The sequence below is a fragment of the Apaloderma vittatum genome, unplaced genomic scaffold (assembly GCF_000703405.1).
Source record: "Apaloderma vittatum isolate BGI_N311 unplaced genomic scaffold, ASM70340v1 scaffold12479, whole genome shotgun sequence".
NCBI lineage: Eukaryota > Metazoa > Chordata > Aves > Trogoniformes > Trogonidae > Apaloderma > Apaloderma vittatum.
The window spans coordinates 1-13,017 of NW_009735878.1; the positions used below are offsets into that span (position 1 = coordinate 1).

The 13,017-nt window shown below is 39.3% G+C and overlaps 1 protein-coding gene across 1 annotated transcript; it reads left to right on the forward strand.

Annotated features, from left to right (window-relative positions):
• Window positions 1-1,757: 1,757 nt before the first annotated feature.
• On the forward strand, window positions 1,758-8,525 carry GEN1 (GEN1 Holliday junction 5' flap endonuclease; the record flags this gene model as incomplete). Its single annotated transcript, XM_009876762.1, is given in 14 exon segments — window positions 1,758-1,797; window positions 1,800-1,918; window positions 5,832-5,922; window positions 6,526-6,585; window positions 7,091-7,173; window positions 7,175-7,233; window positions 7,235-7,467; window positions 7,470-7,604; window positions 7,607-7,743; window positions 7,774-7,862; window positions 7,864-8,053; window positions 8,055-8,205; window positions 8,208-8,256; window positions 8,258-8,525. Coding segments are annotated over 14 exon segments (1,704 nt in total), but the record flags the coding sequence as incomplete, so codon positions are not given.
• Between the last annotated feature and the right edge of the window lie 4,492 nt (window positions 8,526-13,017).

The window sequence follows — 13,017 nt, forward strand, 5'->3', positions numbered from 1 at the left end:
CAGGCGGTCAGGGAGGCAGCTGTTCCTGCCCGGGCCGCGCTGTTCGCTGTCCCCCGTCAAGGCGGGAGTTTTAGCTGCTCGCGTTCCAGACGCGTGTGCAGCTGGTTTTGCTTTCAGGCAACTCCTCGGCTTTTTCGTCTACGGGGAAGAAAAAACCCCTGAAGGAGTTTGAGGAGGAGTCTGCCAGTGCTGAGGCCAGGCTCTGGGCCGGGGATCGCGGGTGGGAGAGCTGGTAAAACCCTCTCCTGGGCTTTTCTGGGTGATTTGTAAAGGTCTAAGTGCCAGACATAAAGCGTATACTTGGCAACCTTTGCACGTTACCTTTTGCAAGTGACGGGTGAAGGCATATCTGTGTAAATTAATATTCACTGTTAAGTGTCCTTTAGTTCAAGTAAATGGCTTTTCTGGATGTGTAAAAAACTTTGTAGCACATCTTGTCCCGATGAGAAATTGAGATTTTTATGTGGTTTTTTTTCAGGTTTTTAGTACTTTTCAACGTTCCCATAATAGCATGATGTCTTCGGTGATTTCTAAATATACAGAAAAAATCAGGTTCAGTCTCCTTTGGGAGTTATGAGCAGCTTGTGATGAAAGAAGCTCCTCAGAAAGTTGTGAGTAGACGGATTGCTCCTACTAAAAGTAGTAGATACTTTTTCATACAGGATCCACATCTAAATATTTTCCAGAGTATGCTCTGGTGAGTGCTGCTGTCTGGATACATCCTGGAGTGAGCCCCTGCACCCTCTGGGTGCGTGAACTTAGAAAGGCTTAAGGCAAGTTGTGTCATATTTTACTCCTGACAGGCATCCAAACTTGTAATAGACTTTGTTAGGTAGTTTTCTATTTGGAATAAATCCTCATTTTGAGTAGCTGCTCTTTCTGTTTTGTGGGTGTCCCCATGACATAAGCATCAGTCGTGGTCTTTCCAAAGCAAGACAAAGACATTTCTACCAAAAAAAAAAAAAAGTTTTCAGGCAGTTGGAAATTAAATTGTTTAGCCAAGTATTTTAGGGAAATTTAATCTAAGTGATTGATTTTTATATCATCTGTGAAAATAGAACTAACCTCAAAAGATCAGCTTATCCTTTTATACCAATAGCAAATGTACAAAATTAAATCTAGAGGAATGGTCTTTTGATGTCAATCAAAGAGATATAAATGTTTGGTCTACTCCTTTTTGAAAGATTGATCCTGGAATTACTGGAAAAACCATATGCTCTCACATACTACTGCTCTCAATTTTACTGTTATAGACCAAATAGTTATTATTTCTCCCTTGCAAAATTCCACCTGTCAGCGATGCTGGTTTGCATATGAAAGAAACTGGCATGGTACTGATATCTATGAGTGTGTCTAATATCACAGCATTCAGTCACTTCAGGATGTGACACACCTGTAATGATAGATTTGGGATAAATATAAAAGACTCAGTGTGGATGTGTTTTGGAAGCAGATTTTGGATATCAAATGGTTTTTTTATTAAGCCTTTTACATTTGCTCACATAAAAATATCTTTCTTGTCCTTACATGGTATTTTCTTGGGATTTTGTAAACTCTTATAAGTTCATAGTAAAAAAACTTCAGCCCAAGACAGTGATGTAGGTAAAAAGTTTGTTAGCTTGAGGGTGAGGGAATAATAAATGATGGAGGGAAAGCTAAAACTGTTCATAGGGTAGGCTGAGGGATATAAGGAAAATGTGTGATGAAATCAGGCTTTGCTAATTCTGCACGTTATGGAACACTGTGCTTTATTGCAGAAACCTACATTTCAGTTTGTTTTCTTCACATCAATGGGAATTAACTGATGTTTGTCATGAAGGGAGAGATCCCCAAGAGGAACGAGATGCACTGTGGACTTTCAAAGAAAGTTGAAGCTGCAAGAACAGGGAGAGCTTTATTTAAAGCCATTTTAAAACAAGTGAGTAATTGAGGGCTATGTTCCGTTATTTTTAATGCGACAGGAGGAAATCTTAGCCACATTAAATACAAGAAAGAAACGTTTGCTGTACAATGCCTGATTACCAAGATCTAATTGGAGAACATGCTTTGTAAGTCACTACAAATTTTATTTGTGAAGACTTAAAGCTAATCAGAATAGATAATGAACATTAATCTTTAGGCCCCTGTTGTTTGAGCCCACCTAGATGCCATAAAGAAGCGCAGAAAAGAGCAAAGAGAGCTCCTTGCTCTCTCCTATCCACCTCCTATTGGGGATGGGGGGGGAAAAATTCAACAAAAGTCTTGAGGATTGAGATTAGGAACAGGGAGGGTTTGCTCACTGCTTATGGTCATGGGCAAAAACCAGAGTAGACTTGCAGGGAAAAAACATCAATTTAATTTAAACACAAAACCACCACCAGTTTACCAATCAGTTAGATCGGAGTAGGATGGTGAGAAAATAAATACAACTGGATCTCAAATACACCTGCCCCCATCCCTTCTTCCCAGCTACCTCTTTCCCATCCAGCAGCACAGGGGGGCAGGAGATGGAGGTTGCAATCTGTGCATCGTCCATGCTGCTCCTCCCTCCTCAAGGAGAGGACTCCTTGCAGTCTTCCCCAGCTCTGACATGGTGCTCCTCTTGTGAAAGACAGTCCTCCTTGAACTTCTCCAGTGGGAATCCTTCCCACGTGGTCATGGGTTTTCCCGAACTGCTCTGCTGTGTGTCTCTCCTGCAGGCTGCAGTCCTCCCAGTGATGGAGTGCTCTAGCATGGGCTTCCCTCAGAGCCTTGGCATGCTTTGGCCGTGGTCCTCCATGGGCTGCTGCATCCTGGGCCGTTCACCACCATTAATCCCCTCAAGCTGCAGGGCCTCAGCCTGCCACCTCCCCACGGGCCTCAGTGAAATCTCTGCTCTAGTGCCCTTCTCCTTCCTCACCAACTTGGTGACTGCATGGTTGCTCCTCTTGCCTCTCCCTCCTCTCCAAAACAAAGAACTCCTCAACGCAAAGGAATGGAAGTTGCCCAGCAGGTTTCTCCTCTTAAATGCATTGATCTCAGAGATGCTGATTGACCTCACCTTGGCCAGAGGTGAGTCTGACTTCTACCTAGGCTGAAGCAGGCTCTGGAAGCTTCCTGCAGGAGCCACTCCTACAGCCCCCCCACTACCAGAAAAACTCACCAGACAGAAACCCAACACAGCCCCCTTTACAAACTGAAAAGCTGCAGTAAGGGCTCCCAGAGTCATGGGTTAGGGCTGGGCCAGCCTCTAACACGGACAGATGCTCTCTGACCCATCAGGTGTTATCACTGCTAGTAGCAGGGGCGGTCTACAAAAACATGCTGCTAACTTCAGAACGTGCAGCCTTTTAGAAGAGACTAAACTGAAAAGTAAAAAGAAAAAAATCACTGAACAGGACTGGGTTTTAGCTAAACCCAGGACACAGAGTCTTCTTTTCTCCAGGCTGAAAAACCTCAACTCTCACAGCCTTTCCTCATAGGAAGGGTGTTCCATTCCTCTGATCATTTTTGTGGCCCTCCTGGTTGTTTTGAGTCCACTGAATTTAACTCTTCAGTACATCTAGGAGTTACTACAAGGTTCTGGATTTCAGTCCATGAGCAAGGTTCCAGGAAAGGAACCTCCAAGGATAAGCTGGATGGGGCTCTGAGCAACCTGACCTAGTCGATGATGTCCCTGCTTGTTGCAGGGGAGTTGAACTAGATAGCCTTTAAATGCCCATTCCAACCCAAAATGTTCTATGATTCTGTGAAAATATTTGCTGTTCCTGTCTATTATGCATAGTCATAGTCCCTTTTCCTATAAAGGAAATGCACAGTGATGACATAATAATGGAGTAACTATCAAAATTAAGCAAACAAGTTACCGAACAGGAGGAGAGATGTTCTTTAGGTTTGTGTTTTTATTGAGGTTTCTGATTGGTTTATTTTCAGAAAATGCTCTTGCACTTTCCTATGTCGCCTCTGAAAACTGATTTTGTGTAAGTGCTTGAGGTCTTTGAATATTAAAAATTGTTTCTGTTGCCATAAAGCAACTCCTTCTAGTCAGTGAAAGCTTTTTGCTATTTTTCTTCTAAATTCCAGCTATTTGACTCTAAAATCTGAAAGATCTGTCTTTGTTTTGTCTTTCCAAGACAATTCTGAAAAGTTTCCGTTCTCTGTCAGTTAACTGGCAAGTGTTACCAGTGTTTTATATTGATGTCCTGTTGCAGATAGCAAGAACGAAAAACCAACAATACCCATCCGCCTTTTCCTATGTTTTTCTACTACTTTCTCTACTTTGTTTTATCTGAGCTACCATTGAGCATAAGACCATTTTATGTAGCTTGTGTGCTACACTGGTAGCGCAGCTGTAATGTCATCTTGTCTGACTTCAGAACTTGGTCAAAAGATGATTTTACTCAGTTTATTCTCAGCATCTGGGATAATTTTTGTCATTTCTGTACATGTTATGAAGTCAGTTTTTATGAAAATCTGTATACCTTCTGTTTGTTGTTAAATAATGTTTCGTATTTCTGCCTCTATAGGATACTCCAAGAATTGGTAAAGAACAAGCTTTGTAGTTAATTGAGAATTTATTGTGTCAAAACTTGCTGTAAAGGTAAAATGAAAACGTAGGTCATATGCTGAAGTACTTTGATTTTATTCAAAGTCCTGCTAGTATGTAATTCAGCTCTGAGACACTATATGTAATACTTCAGGGAAGGGGGAAAAGAGATTACCACATTTCTTACTTCCTTGGCTAAATTACGTTATGCTAGGCAAGCTTCTTAATTACTTCAGACATTAGCTGTCTCCTGGCTCTTAAGCTGGCGATGTATGTTGATGCATCAGAAAGGAAGTCAAAGGGACCGATGAGAGAATTCTGCTGATTTTCAGTTGGGTTGTGGATCAGGACATGAGATACCAATGCTTTCCATGTTTGATTCAAAACAACTGCAGGCAATATGGTAATATAGCTTGATTTCTCAAACTTAATATGTTTTCTTCTGCTGCTGGATGCAAATAATATTTTGTTTGGGTTTTTTTTATGGAAATATAATGTGTTTTTTCTTCCATCTCTGAAGCTTTGTGTTCACTTTGAATAGGGGTAAAAAATTAGATCAGTACACCAATTCTTATACTGCTAATAGGTAGTAATACATATTGTAGTTTCTTTTCATTCCAACAATATCTGCTTTTTCTTATGCTTTCTGTTTTGTTTCCTTGGATCTGCATGTGAGATTTAGCATTATAGGCTTGACCTTCTTCGCAGGTTATTAGCAGAAGAGTAATTGATTTCTGTGATTCAGAATAACAGCCTAGACTTAGAAATGTGCATCTGCAGATTCAGTCGTGGTATCTGATTCCTTATCAGACCTATTGACTGTCATTCTAGTATGCTGGATGAAAGCTTTGGCTTATGGTTCTATTCTGCTACACCTTCTCAAAATAACATTTTCCTTCAGGACTTCTGCATTGAAGAACATGAAAATGGCCAAGTATCCTGTTACTAAAAATGGTTATGCAAGAAAAAAGAAACAAATAAGCATGTAACTACTTTCCCTCGGAATATTTTCCCACCATTCAGGTTTCTGTCACTCAGGGATTTTCTGATCCAGAGTTAGTACTTTCTTATTCTGTCAGCCCCCAATATACATATTTTATTTTAATGATCTAATCTTTGTGTTTTTTAGTCTTTCAGCATCTACAGTATCTATTGGCAAATCTGAACTTCACTGTATGACAGGAATTGTAACTTATTTTAACTTCAGTATCTGATGGTTTCATTTCTCAAATGAAATCAAAATTCCCTCTCCCCTGACAAATTTTTGTATTTCGAGAAAGTTAGCAGCTTTTCCGTGTTCCTTGATCTGCTGTTCAAAATTTTGTAGACCTTAATTTTGGAAGACGAAAGGACAGTCAGTAGCAATGCGATGGTATCTCCTCTGGGTTTATGTGTCATAATCCATTATGTTGTTGCAGGTAAGGTGTTCTACTCAGTGTTATCTTTCAAAAGGGTGGTTGGGGGCTCCCTTTTTTGGGGGCTCCTTTTTAAATGGATGGGCTAGATAAATTACCAGCATTTACCTGGATGAATAAATTGACATCCTCTGTTCCTAACAATTTCCAGTGTTTCAGGAGTTTAAAAGATAGATCATGCCTGTTCTCGAAGATTTCTTTTGTTAACGAGTATTTAAAGTGATGATTAAGCAGGAGCCTCTTCACATGTAGGAACCTATTAAACTGAAGTGTAGATAATGTTTTTAGAAAAAACTCATAAAGACAGACTCCCTTGCTCAGTTCATGTTTTATTTTCATGCCTTGTGCAAAAGATAAAAATGACCCTGCCTGGTCGTTTTGAAAATTACTGTCCATGGCAACAGCTTTCTCTGTGGCATCAGTTGAAGATATCAAACTGGTGTTTGTAGGAGTTTGCAATATGGCTGTCTGATACAGAATAGCTTTTTGATTTCTTTTTTTTCTCTAAATCATTACAAATTAGAGTATTGAAATACTTTTTCATAACAGATTTTTCATTTCAGGTTTAAACAAAATAATTTAAATGGCTTCTTCTTGTTCTTACAGGATGGTCAAGACACATTAAAAATGGAGTTCCTTGCTTTGAAATTGAGTGGCAAAAAACAGGTTGGTCTGGTTTCTATGTGCATTATGGGACAAAACACTTAACAGAAAACAAGAATAGCATGCTTTAAAGAGGAAAAAGGTTTGATAACATTATGAGGCAATGAAATGTGGGCAAGATTGAAAACTGTTCTATGAAAAGAGTAGAAAATGTACATCAAATTTCACATACCCTGAAAGTAAACGCAATGCTTAAAAAAATAATCTACTTAGAAAGCACGGGACTTGATCTTCAGGTACTTTTTTCTAGAACATGTTAATAAGACCTGAACTCTGTATTTCATGTCTTGTTTCACCATGTACCTGAAGCTGTGACTGTTGATGAGCTAGATTTTTTTCTGTGCTGACAGACTGCTACTGTTAGTATGCCTGTTTGTACCAGGATACTGGCAGAATGAAAAAGACTTTATGTGTATCTGAATCTCAAACATTATACTCGTTGTTTTCCTATTCCCTACTTTGATATGTGTGTATATACATGTCTAATGTGCATTCACTAATTTTTTAGAACATTATGTTGATGCAGAAAATGAGCTTATGAAGTTGCTTGTAGTTCCAGTTAGTGATCTTCGCTCTCAAATGAATTTGAAGATCTTGATGTGGAATTCTTTCTGTGCAAGACTCCACATCAGATATAAAAACCCACCCAGAAGACACACAAGAGAAGTACCGAATCAGAAGATCTAGCATTAACTGCAGCTTCCTGCATCACAGTTGTTTGAATGCCAGCATCAGCAGCTGCTCTTCCTCTGACTGCATCACCTTACTCACTCGTACAGAGAACATCGGCTGAGTCATCTCTGTTGCCTGCACAATTCACTAAAAAAGGGCTATCGTCCTCTTCCTCTGTAACAGCTGGTTTACAACTGAGCAGCACTGATCGGGAAGCGCCTTCTTCAGCACCTCAGCAGTCCGCAGGGCTGATACCCATGATCCAGCAGCTGACTTAACTACATGTATAAACCACTCGCATCTGCTAGCTCATGAAACAGTAAGAAATAGCTCGGAATGTTCTGATGCTGTGCATCTGATCATCATCATCTTAATATTGAGGATGATTTGGTTTCAGATGATGCTGTGGGACAATTTCAGAAGCGATCGTTAAGTGAGCATGTACTTAAGGAGACTTCCATTCCATCAAAGCCTTTGTTGTCTGAAGATGTAGTCTTTGAGGTGTTTTGAACAAAGGAAACAGTGAATCCTGGTAGAGATTATGTCTCTGTGTCTTGTCACTTAAATAAACTAGTGCAGGAAAGTAATAATGTGCTACCAGAAAACTGCAAGGGAATCCAGTGAACACCTTGGTCAAGATCAGTACAAAAATTCTGGCAGTCTGGCTGAAATGATGCAAAAAGACCATAGTATAAGCAGTTCAATATCTCTAGCCTTCAGTGCACAAACAACAGAGACATTGCCTCTTGGGTGCAAAATGCTTCCAGTGTCTCAAAACCAGCAGTTTTTGTAACTGGCTGTCACATGAAAAAAAAGCTTGTACTCATACTACTTGGAAAACTTCTTTTAAAAAGAGCGTGTGTCAGAATAAATGTTCTTCTAGTGAAGACAGTGATGATGGGAACATGAGTACAAATCTGATTTATGAGCAGTAAAAAAGGCAACCGAACCCTGTCAGTTTAAAAAATGTTTTACAAAGAAAAGGAGTAATGTTGTTACTATAGCAAAAGAACAGTGACTCAGCCCTTTTAATTAAAGTGAAGAAGAAAAAGACCAATTTTAAAGAATCTGGTAGTAGTTTATCATTGTACGTATCTACAAAACTATCTTTTGTTGGGGAAGTTAGTTGTTCCCAAAGTCCAGAGCAACCGATTGGAAGGTCAAGTTGTGGTCCCACACAAGAAGCCAACAGTGCTGTTGTGCCTTATGCATGGGCAGACAGTCCCCTATCCCTGTCTGAACGACTAAAAGGAAGAATCAAAATTAATTAGGTTATCCAAAAAGTAAGTTATGATAACAGCTCTGAACCTTCAGCTCTTACAGAGTTCTTTCTCGAAGTTTCAGCAGTATGCTCAGTCAGTTTTAAGTGGGAACGGTTTTGATGACTCAGAAGTGCTGTCTAATACCTCGTGCTGGTGCTAAAGTTTGAAACTAAAACGTTAGCAAAAGTACTGAATGGTTAATTATAGGCAAGTGCCAGTTATTCTGGGCTTGATTACGTTCTGAACTTGATACATAAGCACCAGGATATAGTATACAAGGGAGTAAGGCTGTTTGTTTGTGATAAAGTATTTTCTTCTAGCCAGTCATGAGGATTTTGTGTGCAGCTATTAGTCCTTCTGATGGGAAAACCAGACTTATTGGGGCTTGCACTGCTGTTCGGTATTATAATAAGACAAAGTGATACAGCTTTTTGCAACTGAAATTTTCCATTCTGCTCCACTAGCTTAATTTTGTTGCTTTTAAAATAGGTCATCAAATCCTGGGATGCTGATTGTGTTGATTAGCTCTGAAGGACGAGACAGAGACACACAGCAGATGTACTTTGTAAGGTACCTAGATTTATATCTGCCACATCCCATAATTAACTGTTCTTTGAGTATGTACATCTTCCAAAGAATGGAATAAGCCATGTAACGATATTCTGGTTTTGTTGCTGTAATATCTAATATTTAAAGGAAATTGGATGGCTCTTTCAATCAAACATTTATAATTTGGGCCATGTTTTTCTTAAGAAGATAGAAAGTCCCAACTAACACTCACGTTTACTGAGAATGAATGTTAAGTTACAGAAAATCAATACCTAGTGATGATATTGGAGATTCCTTGAATAGCATGGTGTAAATCTTTGGTTTTAAAGGGTGAACCTGAATACAATTACATTTTGGAAAGTGTTTTTCCTACCTCTTTAATATAGAAACAATTTCTGTTCGTACACAGGAAAAGAGTTGTCTTCAACAGCTCATTACAAAATGCCTCTTTGCCTGTGTTTAAGTGTTCATAATTCTTTCTGTGGACCAGCCAAAGGAAGGCCACTCCCAAGTCACAACGTTAACCATAGCAATTTAGAATATCTGTGTCTTAACAAAAATGTTGATTTTTATTCATAAAGGTCAAAGCTTTAAAAGTTAAGAAGCTAAATTCCAGATGCGTTTAAGGAAGAAATAGGTAGTCTATAGATAATACAATCTGTAGTTAGACAAAGCGGTAGTTTCTTACTTTCCAGTGTGGACAGGTGGAGAAATTTTATTTATAGTTGATTTTCCAAATGAGAAAAAATTCAAAGTATTGGAAAATTATTTTTAGTTTGGAAGGCGGTCTCTCTCACCTGGACACTAAACCATACAGCTAATGTGAGAAGGTAGCTAGAAGAACAGAATTGCTAAGGAGAATAAGTGGCAGTCACCGGGGGACTGCAAATGGAAGGATTCCTTATGCAGTGGTCAGTAGTGGAGAAGTTGGATAATTTTTTCGTTAAAAAAACCCATTGGTTATGTACGATTCTTTTCCTTGCTGCTGATTTTGGATACCGAAGGTTGGAATTGAGAGTTTGAATCTTCATTGTTTGCTTTTTTGTTGGAGAGATCATACAACTTTACCCTGAGTATGTGGGTTTCCGTGCTTTAAGGTTTTCTTTAGAATTGGGGAGCTAGGGCAATTTTTGGAGGTTTTTGGTTTTTTCCAGATCTGGCTGGGATGACTGCTTTAGTGGATGGTTCACTGAAAATACTGTGCTGGATTTATGACAAGTTCATGTTTTACAGATGGTGAAAAACAGAAGTGAGATATAATGATAAGATTTTAAGAACAGCAGAGGGGAAAAAAAAACCCCAAAAACTATGTTGCTGATTATTGCTACAGATTAATCTCATGTCATAAGTACAGTTAAAGCATTAAAGGCAGAAAAAAATACATTTTTTTCATTTGCAAGGCATCTCAATTTTGTGTGACTTTTCTGCCACTAGTTTAGAAGCAGCAATAGATGTGAAAGCCAGTGTACAGGATGCCCTATCTCGTTTAGGCTGTAACTGCTCACTGCAGCAAATAAACACAAGAACGTTTATAGTTGGGGGTGTCTGTTCCTTGAATTAAAGTTGTGATTTGTTACAGAAAGGAAATTGCAGTTTTTAAAGTGTTTCAATTTATCATCCTTCTGTGATTTACTCAGTCTAAGGATTAGTAAATTTATCATTAGTAAAATGAGTTTTGTTCTTTAGAACAGGTTTTACCATGCCAAAGCTGACTGCGACCTCTCACGCTTGGGAAGATGATGTTTCAGTGAATTGGGTACACGCAGTGTAACTTTCTTCTGCAGGAAATACTACAAGATAACACCAGGCTGGCTGCAAGTATACAAGACTGTGATGCATCAGCCCGACGACCCTGAATATGTTTTCATTTATTGTCTGTCGTGGTCAGCCCAAGCAGGCTGTACCAGGGCGCTTCATCTAAAGTAAAAAGAATATACCTGCTCTGGAGGTGGGGCAAGTAAAGGGTGCATCATTCTTCAAGCGTTTTTCTGAAAATACTTCTGCAGAACTGCTGTACCAGCCCAAGGACGTTACCTGGTCCATCACTCCTAATGGTTGGCATCCCTCTAGCTTGAAAGATTCCTACAAGAGAAACAAAGAAGATCCATAGGTTCTTAGCAGTATAAATATTATTATTTCCACTTCTAACTACATGTTTAAATACTGTTTATGTGTAGCAAATTTATTTAGCGTAGCTTAACAAAGAGAAACAATTATTTGGCATTCCCTGTGATCGCAATTCACTGTTTCAGGTCCATACGGAATCAACAAGAAAGGAAAATAAAAACTGTTTAAATCCATGTAAACAATATTTACATATACATAGAGAGCTACAAAAATATAACTTAAAAAGCCACAGCCAAGCCACTCCTCAATGTCTGTATATTCCACTATCAAGCTATGTGTGCTCTTAGTTTTTAGATACGTATCCTCATCATCATCAATACATACACGCGCAACAACAGGAAAAATCTCTTTTCTTTGCATTTAGCAGTTTTTACTTCGCTGGATAGAATTGATGGACTCAGAAAATCTTTTGCTGGTTAACAGTGAAATTTCCTAATTTGAGAAGGGGATTATTTAGCTTTGAGGATTTTCACAGGCTTGGCTCTGTGCTGTTGTGTCAAGAAAGATGCTTGGAAATACAGTGGTAAAAGAGACTAATGGCAGCTGTTACTTGAGACAAGATAGTCTTTTCATGTCTAAAAAGGTGTCAGACCCTGCCATATTATATCAGCAGATAAAAGGAGACTGCGGGTAGAATACCATGGAGACTTGTTATAAACCTAAGTGCTACTGACAAACCAGTAAACTTAGTGCTAGATTTAGCGCTTTTTCTTTCAGGAAACAAAACACTTTAACTGTTTCAAAAAAACAAAATTACGACGGATGACAGAAACACTCTGCACAGTTCTCTTGCTCATGTATCCTTCATTGTAGCTACCATCAGTACTGAAATTAGATTAATAAGATTAATCATGTATCAAACTTTAAAAGTTCCTTAAAACCAAGCCTTTTCTCCACACCCCACCCCAACTTCCCGTCACAGAGTTGGAGAAATTTTGTCACTTTAAAGACTGACCATAGCTGGGGAAAAGGATGTGACCTTTGAAAATTTTGCTCCATAAAGGAGCGACCTGTACAAAAAATCCCCAAAGTGGATATTTAAAGGGAATTAGCTGCCTTACTAAAAATGAAGGAAGAGAAGCTAACCAGGGATATTTTTAATGCCAAGATAGGGTAGAAGTAGCTGTATGTTAGCATTTATATTATTTCATTATCTTACTTTAAAATGCAATTTGCTCTACCAGAGTACCTCCCCAGCCAAGCTTGTTCAACCAAACGTTCTTGACAGAGGTTGGATCTGTTGCAAGTTATGGGTGGTCCTTAGGATGGGACGTGGTGGGCCAACCACGAGCATGGTCTCTTTTGGTTACATTTAGTGGCAAACTTACTAAATGAACCCTTACGTGCTTTCTCCTTCCTCCAATCCCAACATCCCAGTGCTGCCCTGGCAGTGATACCACATAACACATAACGGGCAGACAAGATAGCCCAGACCTTAGAAACTGTCCAAGTTTTATCTGCTACAAAAATATGAAATTTTTGGCCTCATTTCAGGTCAAATTCGGGCTGCCTTGCAGTCCGACACGAGTGCCAGGTCTTGCAGCAGCTTTAGCCTTTAAGCCTCTCTGTCCCTGAGCCAGCTGCAGTGCATTGTAGGCGTTTGCTTTGAATCTTTTTGCACTGGTGAGCTAAATTCACTGCCCGACCTGCAGCTGTGCTCAGGCTCAGAGTCCCCAAAGCCTCAAGTCTGATGGAAGAAAGGCCTCCAGGACTTACAGCCACACACATCTGTTGTACAGGGGCTTTAATAAGACTTTTCATCCAGACTGAGGTGTTGAATGGCCTCTTTACCAAGTAAGACCTGCAGGTTAGAAATGTGAGAAAT